At 32.6% G+C, this 19,899-nt stretch overlaps 1 protein-coding gene across 1 annotated transcript; it reads left to right on the top strand.

Annotated features, from left to right (window-relative positions):
* The first annotated feature begins 18,835 nt into the window (after positions 1 to 18,835).
* LOC142526946 (dirigent protein 22-like) lies at positions 18,836 to 19,675 on the top strand. The gene has a single exon (XM_075631636.1). The coding sequence runs from the start codon at positions 18,911 to 18,913 to the stop codon at positions 19,517 to 19,519; it is 609 nt and encodes a 202-aa protein (XP_075487751.1). The 5' UTR covers positions 18,836 to 18,910; the 3' UTR covers positions 19,520 to 19,675.
* Positions 19,676 to 19,899: the final 224 nt, after the last annotated feature.

The raw sequence follows: 19,899 nt of genomic DNA, 5'->3' as shown, positions 1-19,899 counted from the left end.
AAACATCATATATAAAGTCCTTGAATATATAATAGGTACCATGAAATCTGTCTCTTAACGTAAGATCATGAAACTTATTAGAAATTGTACCATATATTCTAAACAGGTTTCTAGTCAAATCAACCACCTAAAACAAAGATAAAGTTCGCTTGAGCGTGAGACTAACATCTTTGATGTAAACGTCATGTTTCATTGATAAGAGCATGATGATATCCATTCATACAGATGAGTGATAATTTGATGATTCATTGAACAATCCTCTTTCAGACTGTACACCATTAGTCCTTTGACCTGGGATAATGCAGAGGCTCTACGTGTTAGCATGCATTTTGATCAGTTTATCGACTCCATTGAGGGTCATCAGGTAGTGATCTTGGGTGTAGTTTCAAAATACGTAGTATGCATTGCGCTCGGGGATTCACCGTTTGCCTATGGGTGAAGATATTCTATGTGATCTGATGAGTTAATAGTGCAAAGAATTTCTGGCCAGGGTAAGACGTGTGCATATTGGAAAGTTGTTTCCTCAGTTGCACATACCTTGTCACTATTAGTCCTCAAATATATATCATATCGTTATCGAATTCATACTTAACTCTTAATATACCAATGATTGCATGATTCGATCATGATATATGACTTGAAGATACCGTACTATACGCTAACCATGAGTTAAGGTTCTTGCAGGGATTATCAGTGATACATAGGCGAAATGAGGTGATTCCACTAGATGCTCTTACCATGATCTGATGGGTGCGATCAGAAATGAGTTCTGACATTCTTGATCAAAGTGTTGATGAAAAGAATGAGGCTAATTAGGGTAAGCCCGAATAAGAATAAATGTTATTATGAATCACATGGAGATGTGAATCCACAGCTAGCTGTATTCCTGAACCATTGAGAGTCCCACAATTATCGGATTCTGTGTTCCCATTGAGAAAGCCAAAGTTCAAGGAATTGAATTTGACGACTATAGTTTGATGGAGATCAAACAAAATTCTTATAAATGAGTTTACATTTTTATTCCATAAGATGTATGAAATTGAAGTTAACTTAATTGTTAATTGAAGAAGGAGAGTGAAATGTCTGTTTTGGTGAAAGAATTCACAAAATTGGCAGCTGCCAAATATGGACGGTGAAATTTTGATCTTCGAAATTTTTTATTTTCATTATATAACAAGATTTGTATCCTTGATACATTGGCGCTGTGGAATCGTCGATCGTGGTTATTTGAGTTCACAATTTTTTATTTAGTAAATTTGGAATTCACCTGATTAAATAATAGTACAATAGTAGTGACTACTAATATGTACAAGTCTCATAAAATACTCTAGAGAGGTGCATAATTAATTAACTAATAAGTAATAAGTTAATTAAATGAATTAAATAAGTCTATGCGTATATTATTTGTATATGTGTAGATGTATTATTATATGTATACATATATTTTATACAGAGATATAAAGATGTGTATGTAAAATAAATATATCATGCATCATCAAAAGCATAATACATGATATAATAATAATATGAGAATTTTATTTAAGGAAAATAAGAAATTCCGGTGGAAATAAGATAATGAATCTTAATAGGAGAAGGAATTCTGTTGTGATAAGGAATCAACTTCTATAAATATTTCATTAATGGTCATTTGACATAAGATTTTGCGCACAAAATTTCCGGCCATCACTAGGTTTTTGAAGAAAAATTTCACCGTCACTTCTACGGTCTTCATCGTCGCAAGATCTTTGAAACTGCGGTGATTCACTCTCAATGGAAAGTTTGTTTATGATATCTAATTTAGTACTTTTGCTACGCTTTGGATGTGAGAAAAGAGTATCCCAACAGAGGAAGCATGTGATTGTAATATTAATACCACACGTAAGTGTTGCTCAAGACCTTAGACATGACAAGTCTATCATAAAAGTTATCCAGTAGATGATTGACCTTCTAATTATAAACTGCTCGACCTGAAAATATTGAGGGCATCTGGAAATCATAACTTTTAATTTTTATTAATTTTGTATTAAATAGATTCTGTTTTTGATAATTTTGTTAAAAAAAAATTATTAAATGTAATTTAATTTTTAAACTTAATTTATAAAAATAATTTTAATAAAATAATTACTTTCATTAAATAATTTGCAGTTAATTTTTACTCTTTTTTACTAAATCATTTTTTGTATTCACTAATTTAATTAATATTTTTTTATAACATTTTTGATTTAATTTATTTCATTAGATTAATTAAGTTCTAATTTGATTATAATATATCTTTTAAAATATTATATATATGCATATGATTATAAAATATTTTAATTTGAAATTAACCACCTTTGTTCAAAATCTTTTTTCCTGAGAATTGAATATCTGAATAAAGAACAATTCTAGTCTCGTTATCACGACTTTTGTGATTTATTTCTATGACACGCATAAATTAGTTTTCTCGATTTAAGTTTCCCACTTGGTAAAAATAAAACGGGGAAATTTTGAAAATGACCCGTGTGTGTTTTTAAGAAAGTAGGGCTTCCCGTGCTTCATTGTCGTGCTTCTAGTTAACTATCCCAATATAATTTCATTATTCTCTGCCAATTATTTCCCATACCCGATTACTAGTCTTTCCGAGTAAATTCTCAAATTGATTTCTCTGAGAAAACAAATATGGCCAACCTAATATTTGTGATCTTGACGCTTTCCTAATTGATGATATCAATACCATATGTTGGGAAGAGGGCCGGTGTTTCCCTTTTAGAAAAGTGAAAATATTAAAGTAAAGAGGAGCACACTCTGTTTTACGGAAATAAAATTTTTTTCACAACCTATGTCCAACCTACTAGCCCATATATATAAGCTTACAAAATAACAAACTAACTTTACCCACTACTTCCATTAATTCAACTAAATAGAAATAACATGGATACGTGAATAACAAACTAGAACATGGACTATCAACCAACTAACCCCACTAACTTTGAATCATTCTTCAACACCATATTCGTATCCAAGAAAACAAATAAAGAGTTAGCATGGTTTCAGAACGTCAGTGGAAAATTTAAGGTAGCCAAGCTCCATTTCTTTCTTCAAGACATACAAGCTGGCATAAACAAAACTGTAGTTCGCGGTTGCGAGGGCTGCAATCTCTTCGACTTCACCATTGAACTTCGGCATAGTAAGAGTATTGGATGATCTGGTGATGGCGGGGCCTGATAAAGATTCCCAAAAACTGGGCAAAGGATGATCATTTACATAGACTTGGAGACAACAACTTTAGGAATGGAAATTAACATTGTTTTTACGGCTGGTCAGTACAATGGAAGTACGCTCACTATTTTAGGAAGAAACCCCGCACCAAAACATTCTGCATGGCACATGCATATGTTATCGACAACACTTACGCTTACAAACCTTATGCCGAATATGGTGTTTTGTAATATAATGTTTACAACCAAGGCTGTTGCAAAGACACCATTTGAAATATGAAAGGTTGGAAACCGAGTTTGCAACATATACGTATTTGGGGATGCCTGTCTGAAGTGAATTTATAACCTAGAAGAAAAAAACTGGACCCAAGAACCATAAACAGATATTTCATTGGGTATGCTGAAAAATTCAAGGGGTACAAATTCTATTGTCCATCTCATTAATACACTAGAATTGTGGAGTCAAAAAATGCAAAATTTCTTGAGAATAACTTGATTAGTTGGAGTGATAACCTCCAAGATTTAATGCTTGAAGATCACATTAGTGATCAACCCTCTCGGTCAAGTGATAAATTGGTTGTCTTTCGCACCCCTCAATCCCCAATGTGTGATGGACAACCATTTGTTGAAGATCCACAAGATGCTGATGAAAATCTAGTCGATCAAACTTTTAATGAGGAACAAGAAAGAATTATTAATCAAGAAGCCCCTCAAGATGACAGACAAATTAAGAAGATCTACTAGAATAAGAAAATCAGAAATACATGGTGGCTATATTGTGTATTTGCAAGAATTTGACTTTAATATAGGAGCCGAAAATAAACTTGAAACATTTTCACAATCTATAAGTTGCAGTGAATTGAAATTATGGTATGATGCCATGAAGGAAGAAATGAATTCGATGGCATGAAATCGAGTTTGGGATCTTATTCAATTGCCTAATGGTGAAAGGATCATTGGATGTAAGTGGGTCTTCAAAACAAAGAAAGACTCATTGGACAATACTAAAAGATATAATGCAAGACTCGTTGCTAATAGATTCGCTCAAAGGGAATGAATCATCTATATGGAGACCTTTTCTTCTGTATCTAAGAAAGATTCTCTCCAAATAATTATGGAATTAGTTGCATATTTTGACCATGAGTTGCAACAGATGGATGTGAAAACGGTGTTTCTAAATTGTGTCTAGAGGAAGAGCTTGACATGAAACAACTATAAGGGTTTTTCTTTATTGATGTTGAGCAATTGGTGTGAAAGCTTAAGAATTCCATATATGAATTGGAACAAGCCTCCCGTTAGTGGCATCTAAAATATCATGATCTCATCTCTTCATTTGGTTTTGTAGAGTAAATCATGAATCAATGTATATATCAAAAGGTCAGTGGGAGAAAGATTTGTTTCTTTATCCTATATGTAGATGATATATTACTGGCAACAAATAATAAGAGATTGCTATATGAGGTAAAACAATTTCTATATAAAAACTTTGATATGAAGGATATGGATGATGAATATTATATCATTGGCATCAAGGTACGTCGAGATAGATCTCTAGAATCTTAGGATTTTCTCAAGAGAACTACATCAACAAAGTTTTAAATTGATTTTGGATGAAGGATTGTTTGTCAAGTGTGGCTCTCGTTGTGAAGGGTGACAAATTTAATGTGGACTAATTCCCTAAAAATGTCTTTGAAACGGAACACATGAAGAACATTCCTTATGCTTCTGCTGTTAGAAGCTTGGTGAATGCCCATGTTTTCACTAGACATGACATATCATATATAGTTAGAATATTGGGTAGATATCAGAGTAATCCAAGTATGGACTACTAGAAAGCTGCAAAGAAATTGATGAGGTACCTTCAAGGGATTAAATACTATATGTTTATATTCAGACGAACTGAGAATTCAGAAGTGATTGGCTACTCTGATCCAGACTATGCCGGCTGCATTGATTCATAAAAATCCACTTCTAGATATATTTTCATGCTAGCCAGTAGAGCTATATCTTGGAGAAGCGCAAAATATGCTGTGACTGCTACCTCCACTATGGAGGCTGAGTTCGTATCTTGTTATGAGGCAACCTCAGATAATGTTGGATGAAAAATTTAATTTTGGGGCTTAGAATCGTGGATTCCATTTCTAGGCCATTGATGTTGTTTTGTGACAATTCAGCAGTTGTTTTTAGCTAAGAATAACAAAAGTGAAAATCGAAATAAGCAAATCGACATTAAGTATTTAACCATAAGAGAACTTGTTAAGGATAAGAAAATAGTTATTGAACACATTAGCACTGAATTGATGATTGCTGGTTCTTTGATTAAAGGCATGCCGCCACATAAATTTAAGGAAGATGTAGAAAGTATGGGACTTGGTTCATATGTGTAATTTTTGTTATAACAACAAATTTAGTTATTAATGAAACTATGTTATGATAGTTTTTCTCATATTTTTTATTGGTGTACACATTCAATAATTTGATAAATATCACAAAAGTAGGACCTTAAATAAAGAATATTCATTAAGTTATATTAGGCAATATGATACATGTTGTGGGGACCCGGACTGCTAATTATGTTCTTAATCATAATTGGGACTAATTAATCAATTATAAAACAGGGTCTAAATTTTTTTTAAAACGCGGAACGTAGTGAAATAAAACATATATACATCTCAGTATAAAAGTACAAGTCCTGTACTACATACATTTATTCAACTAAGGTTTAACAGCTAATATCAAGTGTCCAACCCTATCTCTAATCCAAGTCCGGAGCCTCCACTCTAATCACGATCTTTCCTCATCTCCTCGACCCTGAACCTGTCCCACCTGTTGTCATGCACACATACAAAACAAGACAACAGCCGGATAACTCCGGTGAGAATAAATCCCAGTATAAACAATGTAAACATGCAATCATATAAAAACATATACAAAAGCATATAACAAATATCATTCACATGCAGCCAATCAACAAACATGAATGATATAAATCTGTAAATCAACTAGTCATCACAGACTCGACTCAAACAACGCGTCGTCTCAGACTCGACTCAACTCTAATCTAGGGATCCCATTGTCTGGATATTGATAATTATATCGAATCTCAGTCGATAGGAATGAATCAACCCTAAACGGCATCGATATAATTCATATATCCAGTGTCTGGACGAAACAGCCGCAGAATTGACGAATCAGTCAAGAATTAAGCGAATCAGCCAATAATTAGACGAATCAGTCAAGAATTAAGCGAATCAGCCAAAGTTTAGACGAATCAGTCGATAACTAGACGAATCAGCCAATAACTAGACGAATCAGCCGGTGACTTGGCGAATCAGCCAATGACTAGCGAGTCAGCAGTCAATACATGCATACAGTGACTAGGCGAATCAGCCGATGACTAGCGAATCAGTAGTCAATACATGCAGTGGCTATAAATCAATAGACTACAAACATCAATCTCATCAATTACAAATGTCAATGTAATAAACTAAGTATGTGATTTAGGGAAACTCGAGTCAAACCTCACTCGAGTTGTGCAATCCCAACTCAACATTAATTTATACCTTTCTTTCTGATACTCTGACTCTGTCGAAATCTCGAACTCAAAGTCTGTCAATACTCAATCTGACAATAAAAATATCGAGGGTACGGTATCAATACACAATTCAAACAACACTGGATATAATCAGAATTCAATCAAATTCTGTTTCAACAGCACAACGTCATAGTCTCAATATACCCAGCAATATCATCTCAGTCAGATATCAATTATAACATCTCCTATTTGATAAAAATTCAATTCTGATATCAAATCTCAATCAACTCAACTCTGAAAATCATAACAATTCCATATGATATCTATTCTTCAGTCCGGTTTCGATTATACGATGTCTAACATGTCAAGAATGTCATATAAGAATCATATCAGATTCTGACAATACCATAATTTCAAATCATATCAAAACGTAGCAAAACTTACGTCCAGTTGTAGTCTACGTCGATAGGAACACAGTACCGAAGTCGGATTCAAAATCTGACGGACAGATTGAAATATAAAGGCGTAAGGATTTTCAACCCTTTTTCAGAAACCTTTTCTCGATTTTCTTTCTTCTGAGGTGGAAGGATTCGTGTATATATATATATATACATCCACGTACATGCAAGAGGACGAGTGGCTCATTCCGCCTATTACACGTCTCGCGCATATGCGCGACATCATCGGCGCATATGCGCGAGACCTACTGGTCTCGGTGCTCGGCTTCTCGGTAGCTCGCGCATATGCGCGACTCATCTCCGCGCATATGCGCGAGGTCCTCTGGACTTCGCTTGTACAGGCTCGCGCATATGCGCGACTCACTTCGCGCATATGCGCGAGGTCCTCTGCCCATGTCGCGCATATGCGCGCATCTGTGCCGCGCATATGCGCGAGGGTTACTGTTCCTCGCACATTTTCATGCATTATCTCATCTTTCCCGGTCCGATCTTTTCCGTCTATAATCATATCAATTATCCCCAAATCATTTCAGATTAATAGGATAAAATTCTCGGGCCTTACAATACATGTGATGCATGGAAGATAATACCCAGTATAAGAGTACGTACGTATCGCCATGATTGGTTTATTTGTTTTTTAAATTTGAATGATGGTGATCGATTTCTTGATTATTCAGTTATTTGAAATATGAAGACCAAGTGAGAGAATGTAAGATTATTTTATTTACGTCTTATGGTCAACATATTTTATTACGATAAATATGAGAAACGTCTCATATTTAAAAGGAATGAAAATAAAGAATATTATTATTTATATTAATTAGATGATAAATATATTGAGATTTATTTATCATATTAGAAATGAACATCATCAACATTCGCCAAATCTATTCTTTCTTCATGGTGGTTAGAGAACATCTATAAATAATGGCGTTTGAGGTCCTAAGCAGACACACCAAAAGTTACACAGTACCATCAATTATGAGTTTTGTAGTGTTTAGAAGATTATCAAACAATCGGAAGAAATTGAAGTAGGTGTTCAAGGCTTTCTTCATACTAAATGGCTGGAGTAACATTCGATCTATTTTTCCGCACTTAGTATCATGTTATTAAGTTTAAACATGAATAAATTCTTACATATTCCTATTTCCTTGAGATAAATGGAGTAATGGATATATGATTCTATAAAGAGTTTTAGCGAAAGATTGTTTCATTTAGCTTTGAACATTTCTTGTTAAAGGATATCAGATTGACTTGGCTGATAAGTAAATGTAATAGTTATTATGTCGTTGGTGCAGATCCAGAAAATTGTGTTCACATCGAAATTCCCTCTCTTAACATTTTGTTTGGTTCTCATGGTCCTGGCCTTTGGCATCCCTTAGTATCATACGTGCTTGTCTTATTTGAAGCAATGCCACTTTGCATTTGATATACTCCACTATATTTATTTCGTAGGTGGGGGAGATTGACCGACGATTTCGGTTGGGAATAAATCTAGCAAGCAGACTAGGTCAAGTTATAGTAAATGGATTATGAGTCCAAGCATCGATCCCACAGAGACTAATATTTAATTACTAGAATTTATAACACTTAACTTAAGGTAGACAACATAAATAAAAAGATGATATATGGATTATTAATCTAAACTATTAAATAAAATAATTACAATTAAAAACGAGTTATTCAAAGATCAAGGAGGGATTAAACTTCAAATAAAGAACTAAGACACACAACGGTACCAAACTCTACTATGTTGACACGTGTTAAAATTTAATTATTTAATTCTTGACAATCACAGTGAAATCCTCAATTTTAGTTATTAAACTATTCCTCAAGTTAATAAACCTATTTAAATTTAACAGTCCAATTATTTTTAATTGAATTTAATTAGATCTAAATGCATTAAATTTTCGTGAAATTTCAGTTTTTACCTAAAACCGCACACTGAAACCGAATACTGATTCTAGTCAGTTTAACCATGTGTTGATGACATCTTTGTTGCTATATTTAATCAATCATCTTTCGATTCGTGATTAATCAACAAACATGTAAATAATTGATCAAACTATTAACAAGAAATATTAAACCAACGTCAATCAATAATTAAAATCAATAAAATAATATATTGAAAATAAACTAAATATCAAATAAAGTATTGTTTGCCCTATCGTGGTCTTATCCTAAAGAAATTTATTCCATAAATTCAAAACAAAAGTGAAAACTTCAGATTAATTTCATAGAAAAAAACAAAATAAAGAAGGAATAAGAGGAATTCTCATTGATTTTTGATGTGTGTTGAGGAATTCCTCCTACTTTTTTTTTTGCCTTCCTCCCTGGTGTTGTCTTCCGTGTAGTCTTATGTTCACCTCTGTTCTGCACTTCCGCCTTCTCTTTCTTCCTCTGTGTCTATCATCTACCTCCTCCCTTCCGTTCTCTGTCCTCTGCCTTCTTTTTCTCTCTGTACACTTATGCCTCCCTTTTTCTTTCCTTTCTTCTCTCTCCTCCTTTATTTTGCTCTCTTCCTTTCTTCCTTTCCCTCTTCTCTCTCTCTCTCTGCCTGCTCTCTTCCTTCCGTTCTCTTTACGTTACTGTCTTCTTCTCTCTTGTTCTTCTCTCCTCATTCCCCCCTTCTGCCCTGGTTTTTTTTTTCTCTTTTTTGTGTTTTCTCTTTGATGTTCACGTACGCTGCCTTTTATATTTCTTCGTGGGTGTAATCCTCCAACTCTTTGAAGCCCATGTCCATTTCAAAAAAATTGTAGATAAGATTGTAGATATTTTATTTATCAAGATCTGCGCAGATTTTCTTCAAAAACTTCAATATTCTCAATATAATAAAATATAAAATATTTTATTTCCTTTCCTTTGGTATTTTGTTTCCTTTGAAGTTTTGTAAAATCATCTTATCTCCCAAATAAGGCTTTTCTCTTCTTTTATTCAAATATACAAATATTATAAAACTAATTCAGATAAGCACATAATTAGGGATAATAATTACAAATAAACACAAATATTATAAAATAAAATCCCTAAAATCTCTATTAGAGTTGGGCTTATCAATTTCCCGACACTTAACCTTTGTTCGTCCTCGAACAAATCAGTGAATAAAAATATAGCCGAGGAATATTCAATGATTCAACACAAAATTGAAACAATCAACACTTTTCAACCTTCCAAATCCCGTCACACTCAATCAGAATATCACACTTCGAAAATCATAAGATTCACTTTCGTTACAATTTTAAAACTCAATCATTCACTAGAAAAGATCCAGATAATGAGACATGTGTAGTGTGGAAATCAAAACTCATATTCCTCAAAGGTATTTTAGTTCAAGGAGTGCTCATATGTTTTGAGTTTTTTTTTAAAAGAAACTCTCCATAAGCTTGTCTTTTATTCATTTCTCTACTAAATGTTGGAGGAATATGACTCGGTCAATAGGTATTTTCAAGTTTATAATGTTAGGTCATGGCTCACGGCTACAATAAAGATAGGAAGATTCAAAATGAGAGAAAATATACAATTAATGATACAATGCACTCTTTCATCTCTTTATTGAATTTCATAATCCTCTATCTAACCTTTTCAACTTCCTTCTACTTTCGTTCATCTTCCCCCATCTTTTTTTCTCTCTTTCTTCAGTTTTTTTTTTCAATCCTCAACAACATTCACTTTTAGTGTTGTGACGTGAAACCAAACATCAAATCCCCCCACACTTATATTTACACTGTCCTCAGTGTCATGCCATTCAAGAAGAATATAAAAGTTGGATGTATAATAATAAGAGAACACTTCCCTAACAGTGTAGCTTTAAGTTCCATGGAGTGCTACATGGGGATGGTAGAATTCCTCCATGCCTGTAGTATCTTGTTTCAACAGTTAAATCCAAAATCTAAATCATCTTACTTCATTCCAATATTTCCTACACACACCAAAATCACAGAGGATTAAACTAACCAAATAAAAAGTAAAAAATAAAAAAATGAAATAAAATAAAATAAATCACTGAGTTGCCTCCCAGCAAGCGCTAAATTCATTGTCTATTGCTTGACTATGGAGAAGCAGTCATCAAATAGCGGCTTCCGCCCATAGTAAATATCATACAATATTACATATGGGTCTTGATTATATGTGTCCTCAAGCTTGACATGATAGTCACATTGTAAGCTCGTCGCTCTAGCAGCACTCGGCAAAAATTGATTATTAGGGGAAAAACAATCTAATCCATGATAAAGCTCGTAGATGATGTAATATTATTGAGTTTGCATTGATGGAAATAAAGAATCTGCTGGTGGAATATATGTTAAGACCATATATGAGTTCAAATTCTTCGACTTGTGTTCTTCTACATCCTCCAACTTCACTTCTGCCTCATCTTCGCATAGGGATTCCTTGAAGAATTTTTCTTCCTCCAGTTTCACTTCTACTTCATCTTCGCATAGGGATTCCTTGAAGAATTCTTCTTCCTCCAACTCAAATAATTGTGGAAGATCATATTCAGGTGAAGTTTCTACATGATTTGAATCACTATCCAAACCCTGGTTGTTTGAGTTGTCATCATTCACCCATACCTGATTGGTTATTAATTGATCGGCAAAAATCGTTTCATTCTCTTGGCGGATATTAGAAATTGGTTGCACTAGAAGCTCAATCTGTTTATCTATGAAACACAAAGAGTTTATGTGAATTTCCAAATATTTCTTACTTATCTCTGCTGAATCATTGACCATCTTTTACCACTGGGCCATGATTTCATCTAAATGTGCTCTACTCTCTTCTTGTTGCTCAAATGGTTGGTTTACAAAATTGGGAAAAATTGTGGAGGATATTGGTGATTTTAACTCTGCAGTAAAGGATCACAATGCCAGTGGTAGTCGAAATCTACCATAGCATTTAACAAGTGCATCACACTGTTGTAATCTCTATTAAACAAGTGACCACCAGTTGCCAAAGCTCCATAATTTACCCAACTTCTTGTTTCCTCATCCAAACCAATATAGAAAATTCGAATAAGAGTGTAGTTTGACAAATTATGATACCGATATTTGTTTTCCAAATCATTGAATCTCCCCCAAGCAGCATATAATAATTCCGAGTATTGTCGGGCAAATTTCGTGAAAACTCCCCGATGATCCATTTCGAAGTACCTCACAATAAAATATAAAAAAATAGAAAAAAAAATCTTCTAGTCTCAAGCAATCAATTAATTCTAATATTAAATAAATTAGTTCCTGGCAACAACGCCAAAAACTTGACCGACGATTTCGGTTGGGAATAAATCTAATAAGCGGACTAGGTCAAGTTATAGTAAATTGATGATGAGTCCAAGTATCGATACCACAAAGACTAATATTTAATTACTAGAATTTATATCACTTAGCTTAAAATAGACAACATAAATAAAAGATGATATATGGATTATTAATCTAAACTATTAAATAAAATAATTGCAATTAAAAATGAGTGATTCAAATATCAATGAGAGATTCAACTTCAAATAAAGAATTAAGACACACAACGGTACCAAACTCTACAATGTTGACACATGTTAAAATTTAATTATTTAATTCTAGATAATTACAGTGAAATCCCCAATTTTATTTATTAAATGATTCCTCGAGTTAATAAACATATTTAAATTTAACAGTCCAATTATTTTTAATTGAATTTAATTTGATCTAAATGCATTAAATCTTCGTGGAATTTCAGTTTTTACCTAAAACCGCACACTGAAACCGAATACTAATTCTAGTCGGATTAACCATGTGTTGATGACGTCTTTGTTGCTATATTTTATCAATCATCATTCGATTCGTGATTAATCAATAAACATGTAAATAGTTGATCATGCTATTAACAAGAAATATTAAATCGTCAATCAATAATTAAAATCAAGAAAATAACATACTGAAAATAAACTAAATATCAAATAAAGTATTGTTTGGCTCTATTGTGGTCTTAGCCTAAAGAAATTTATTCCATGAATTCAAAACAAAAGTGAAAACTTCAGATTTAATTTCATAGAAGAAAACAAAATAAAGAAGGAATAAGAGGAATTCTCATTGATTTTTGGCGTGTGTTGAGGAATTCCTCCTACTTCTTCCTTTTGCCTTCCTCTCTGGTGTTGTCTTCTGTTCACCTCTATTCTGCACTTTCGTCTTCTCTTCCTTTCTTTGTGTCTATCCTCTGCCTCCTCCCTTCCGTTCTCTCTCCTTTGCCTCCTTTTCTTCTCTGTACGCTTTTGCGTCCTTTTTTTCCTTTTTTTTCTTCTCTCTCCTCCTCTATTATGCTTTCTTCCTTCCTTTCTTTACCTCCTCTCTCTCTGCCTGCTCTCTTCCCTTCCGTTCTCTTTACGTTATTGCCTTCTTCTCTCTCTGTTCTTCTTTCCTCCTTCCCCCTTCTGCGCTGATTTTTTTTTTCTTTTTTGTGCCTCCTCTTTGATGGTCATGTACACCGCCTTTTGATATTTCTTCGTGTGCCTAATCCTCCAACTCTTTGAAGCACATGTCCATTCAAAAAATTGTAGAGATTTTATTTATCAAGATCTGCACAGATTTTCTTCAAAAACTTCAATATTCTCAAGATAATAAAATATAAAATATTTTATTTCCTTTTTTTTTTTTGATATTTTGTTTTCTTTGAAGTTTTGTAAAATCATCTTATCTTCCAAATTAAGATTTTTCTTCTTTTATTCAAATATACAAATATTATAAAACTAATTCAGATAAGCACATAATTAGGATAATAATTACATATAAGCACAAATAATTATAAACAAAATCTCTAAAATCTCTATAAAATTTGGGCTTATCAGTGATCAAACAAATGAGAAGTAGGCATGGATTTGAGTAGAGATGACAAAGAATATTAAGAAAATTTATGTGGAATTTCAAATAATTAATTTTTTTTCCTTGAATTCGGATTGAATTTGAACTCTAGTGTGATCTCAACTTGAAATATTCTAGTGTGTTTTTGAACTATTGGAATTTTGGAATTATTGCTAAAAAATCATGAATAAAAAGAACTGAAATATATTTAAAGCTCATGAGTCATGAGCTCTAGTGAACATTAATTAAATAATAGAGGCTCGAATTCGACTAAAAAAGTTCGAGTATATACAAATTCAGCTCAAATTCAATATTTTATTGAGTTGGCTAAAAAAACTCGTAAGCTAGCTTGATTTGTTTGCCCCTAGATTTTAGGTTAAATAAGCTTCAAATTTCTCATGTACTGGTCTGGTCAGTTGGGGTTTACAGGTATCATTGGTTTCTAAGGAGACCGGAGATAGTTAAATAATTTTTTTAAAAAAATACAAGAATAAGAAGGTAGAATTAATTACAACGCATAAAAGAGTAAGTAGATAATAGAAATGTAAAAGGAACAAATCAAGCTGATTATCAAGAACTCAAGCAAGCATGTTTGAGATGAAATGCTTAAGGACTGACTTGAGCTCATCTCGAACTATTTTAGTATTTTGAGAGCTCTTCAAACTAATTCTCAAAAATAAAAGCTTGACTCAAATTTATTTAATAAAAAATAATATTATATTAGTGAAATATTAAACGTGGATGACCGTTAGTCAACTATCTCCAAAATAATTTGGTCTCAATTTGACTCGGAATTTTTTGAATATGTTCAAGTTTGGCTAGAACTCAATAATTTCGAATGTGAATCATATAATTTTCTAGCATACTTGAAAAACTTGTAAACGATATCGATTCGTTTACATCCTAATCAGAAAAATATATTATATTATCCATTCATTTGTTAAGATCATGTAATTCTAACAAGTAACAACTGCATCTCCCGAAGTAATTGAGACCTCAATTGTTTAAAACTGAAGTATCAATTGTTGAAGGGGCCCAGCTTCTAAATCATGTGCGATATCGGAATTTATTTTTAAACAATTAAATATTAAATTATTATTTTAAATTGGAAAGAAAATTCAGTCTCCACCAAAGCCATTAAAATTTTCTTACTCCTTTTTTCTATTTTTATAATAAACCCATATACCTTCAAAATCTCAAAGTTATGGGAGTTTCAACTGATTAATTTTTACGTAGGTTAGGCATCGAAACACTGGTCAGATTATGCCGCCGATTTCTAGGAAATTTAACGTCGTGTGTGGATACATACATGCCCCGAGCAATTCGTAAAAAATAAACCCAAGAAACAATATAAAAACAAGTTTCTGCATTATATATTATAAAATACAAAGAAATATAAATATATATAATTTCGTGAATAGATAAGTACGAGGACACATGCATGTAAACTTCGTACCAATAAATGAATGTGTCCGTATTCCTACTTAAAATATCTGAGTCCGTATAAGATTGTAGGATACAAGTCAGTGATACATTTTTTATCAATAAATATTTCGATTTATTACATAAAATTTTATAAATATTTTTATTTGTAGATGATTATTTGTAGATGACTGTATGAGACACAGTATTAATTATCTAACATACATTTAGTTGAATTATTTTATTTACATCGAGAGTATTTCCTCTCCTATGATGTGGTCAAATATTAATAATTGAATCATTAACATATATGTCAACTTCTATAAAAATATAGGAGATACACACGATATATTGATATTGAAATAGGGAGTTAACTCCCGACGCAGTTGTTCTTCCAATCACCTTAATATCATTGGTAATGCGTGTTTTCTATCTTTTTTATGAGAGAAGAACTCATTTCTAACATATATATATATATATATAAACATAAACATATTTGTGTATAATATATGTGTATTTGACAGGGCGGTCTCAGCTTTGCATTTTTTTAAGGGCATCTTTATTTAATTTAATGTACAAGCATTGATCATGTGACAATTTTAATCAAGGATAAGATTAGGCAAGGACCAGCCTATGAAAAGAATAAACATAGTAAGAAAACTATTTTTTTTATATAAAAATCGAAACATGGTCATTGAGTTGTTGTATACTTTAAAAGATTAGAGATGCACTGTTACTACTAGTTATAGCTTTTGGTAAACACTCTCCTACAATTAGTATATGAGTCAATGTCATGCGTTTGATTTTCATTGATTGTAAAGAGTTCAATTATTGATATATGGATTGTTGGTGCATTAATTATTTCTACTTGATAGAACAATTGAAACGTGGTCTAAATCACAAAAATTGTGATTGCATCAATATCAAGTTAGGCTCAATTGAATATTAGGAACAATTTAGATGAACTAATAATAAATCTCCCAATAATCGAAAAAACATAATTTCCCCAATGTAGATATATAGGAACAAATATGTAATTTTTCTATAATATATAAATATTAGGAAAAATTACAGTTTTAGTCCCGTAAGTTGGCCTGTTTTGAGTTTTGACCTTGTAATTTGTAAGTTTGGTTTTAATATAATAACCTTGATATTTTTTTTTTTGGGTTTTTGTCCCTTTTTTCATGTCTGATACCATTAAATACATCTAATATGATTTATTTGGTACTGATTTTCACTTACGTTGCACATATGTCGAGAATTAAGCTCGTATTACTCAAATTAAAATTCATCTTATCAGAAGAAAAGAAAACAAATAGCAACACGACCTCAAATACTCACTACAAGAAAAATGATTTTTCGCAGCACGTCATCAACAGCGTGCATTAAAAGCATGCTGGGAATAGTACTTTTAACGGCGTGCACCCATATGTGCGCTGTTAATATTGTTGCACTTGACAGAAATAACGGCGTGCATAATAACCTATGCAATTTTCGCAGCGCACAATAAAGACACGTCGTTAATAGTATTATTAACAGCGTGCATGTTTATGTGCGCTGATAAAAGTAAATCATTTTTTTTAAAAAAATCGTGTTTAGACATTAACGTCCTGCATTAATCGCACGCCGTCAATAGTATTATTCACGGCATGCATATTATTAGCACGGTGCGGAAAATGAGTGCGAAATTTTAATTCAGTGCCGGAAAATGGAAAACCGTCGTTAATAGTCACAAATTGTCTATAAATATTCGATTTTCTTTCCACTTTCTTCCACACCACTTCACAACACTTAAAATTTTTCTCTTTTATACGATTTTAATTTCAGTTTAGGTAGGTTTTTTTGTCTCAATTTTTGGTTAATTTTTTAAATGTTAGTTAACATTATCAGTTAATTTATCATAGTTGTATTGTAGTTTTTTTTTAAAATTTATTAAATTATAAAAGTAATTTTTTTTTTAATTTTTGCTCAAAATTTAGCGACGGTTTTTAGACTGTCGCGAAATTTAGAGACGGTGTTTTAACCAAACACCGTCGCTAAATTATAATATTGTCGCTAATTTAGCGACGGCGTCTTCGGTTTTAAACCGTCGCCGATTTTCGACGGTTTTGTCAGAAACCGTCGCTAATATTTAGATGTTTTATGAATATTAACGGCGTACATTGCACGCTGCAGATAGTTGTATTAACGGCGTATATATGCATGCCGTTGATAATAGTATTAACAGCGTGCACATGTACGCCGCGGATAATCTTGAACTTTCAACAGCTTGCAACTTCGCAGCGTGCAATATGCCCCCCAGAAAGAGAATTTGCGCGCTGCGAAAAGTCATTTTTGTTGTAGTGACTTCAAAATGGGAGCAAAACTCTTTGTGGTTTCCCAAATTTTTTGTTTATGTAAATTTAATTTGTGTAATATACACTTTATTCTTGTTACATGAACATATAATAGTATTAATATCAAATAAGAAATATCTAGTGAATTTTTTAGTTTCGGGCAAAAACAAGTGCCAAAACAAAATAAAAATTTAAGTTATTGGATGAAAACCAAATTGTGATAAGTTACAAGACTAAAACCCAATAAAAGACGATTTACATAACTTAAATTGTACTTTTCCTAAATATTATTTGTTGTTTAGATATATATTACATTTATTTTTCAATTAATTGGATCAGTTCATAAGTTTTTACAAAAGAACGGTTGCAAAATTTTGATTTAATTTTCGGTCGTGACATCTAAAATTATAGATAAATAAATTAAAAGGTGATTTATTCTATATGTAGAGTTTACTAGAGAAAAATGTTGAAAAAAAGAAAGAAAGATGTTGAAATAACTATTGAGGAAACGAAATGAAATTTACATCACATGGGATGCTAAGATAATTTTGAAAAAAAAATTGATTAGAGGCCAAAACCTTCAGAGATGATAATATATATATATATATATATAAATCTGCACAAAACTCCGACCCTTACATATAATAACGAATGCGCCTCTCGAGACTTCAACTTTTAGCTATAGCCACCATTGATATTCGCATATATGAAACATTCTGAAAAGACAATGGATGCGACCTTGGTAATACGGATGTATAAATAAATAAATAAATTTAAAAAATTTGGCTCATCGAATATTAGTTCAAACTTTAGAGACAACAATCCCTTCTCCCGATCGTAATAATTTTTTATTTATTATGATTATGTTTTAAAATATTCTATTTAAACCATACTATCCTCGTTCCTATTTTTTTTTTCCGCTGTTGAGTTCAGAATTGAATATCTTAATGAAGAATATGTGAAATCTCGTTGTCCAGATTTTTTTATAGCCACTGGACGTAGAAAATGTGGCTTAGTTAATTGCCCCTTGTTGCTTTAAATTTCCCTATATAATCCAGTTATCATCTACCAACTTGCCAGACCAAATCAATAATCTTTCCAAGCAAATTCTCAAATTTATTTTGTCAAGAACCCAAACATGGCCAACCTAATAGCCGTGATCTTAATGCTTTCCCCATTGATGGTATCAATACCAAATTCTTATGCCAGAAAACAAGGGCCAAATGGAGAGTTAGAATGGTTTCAAAACATATGCAGTGGGAAAGAAGAGGTAGCCGAGGTACGTTTCTTTGTTCAAGACGTCCTAGGTGGCGAAAAACCAACCGTGTACGAGGTTGCGAAAGCTTCCATCACTTCGAATTCAACGACCACGTTCGGCCAAGTTAGAGTGTTGGATGATCTGCTGACAGCCGGGCCTGATAAAGATTCGGAGAAACTAGGCAGGGCTCAAGGTCTGATCACTTCCGCTGACTTGGAGACCTCGGCTTTAGCCATGTATCTTAACTTTGTTTTTACGTCTGGCCAGTATAATGGAAGCACGCTCTCCATTTTAGGAAGGAATCAGATAATGAACGTTAAGCGTGAGCTGCCCGTGGTTGGCGGCACCGGAATATTTCGCATGGCGCGTGGATATGCCATCACCAACACTTATTCGTACGACCCTTATACGAACTATGGTGTTTTAGAATATAACATTTATGTTTCTTACGTCAACAAATCCAGAAAAAGTTTGCTGTCAAGTGCATAAGGATAGAGCTTAACGATATGGAATAAGAACGCTCATATGTATCGCTGGCAGTACTATTTTTCTTGTATTCACGTTTCTTTTCTATTTGGTTTGGTGCAATAAAAAAATATTATGAAAACCCAGAAATTTGATATGTTAGAATTGTGGACTTGGACACTTTCTTGGTTGTGAAATAAAGTTATAATATATCTCGAACAACTCAAAGTGAAAATTAACAAAATATACATATTAAAAGATCTAGTGTAGTAGGAATTCCCGGGCTCTGTGAGAAATGTTCTGACGTTAAATTTTAATATAATTTTTGACAGTCGGTAGCTTTAGTTGGGTTTTTTTTAGGGATAATAGTCAAATCGTTCTCTAAGTTTACTTTTTTTTGTTTT

This window comes from Primulina tabacum, chromosome 15 (assembly GCF_025594145.1).
Source record: "Primulina tabacum isolate GXHZ01 chromosome 15, ASM2559414v2, whole genome shotgun sequence".
Taxonomy (NCBI): Eukaryota; Viridiplantae; Streptophyta; class Magnoliopsida; order Lamiales; family Gesneriaceae; genus Primulina; species Primulina tabacum.
This window is presented reverse-complemented; position numbering and strand designations above follow the sequence as displayed.

Coding starts and splice junctions, on each gene's coding strand:
- LOC142526946 (XM_075631636.1), top strand. CDS start 18,911: ATGGCCAACCTAATAGCCGTGATCTTAATGCTTTCCCCATTGATGGTA.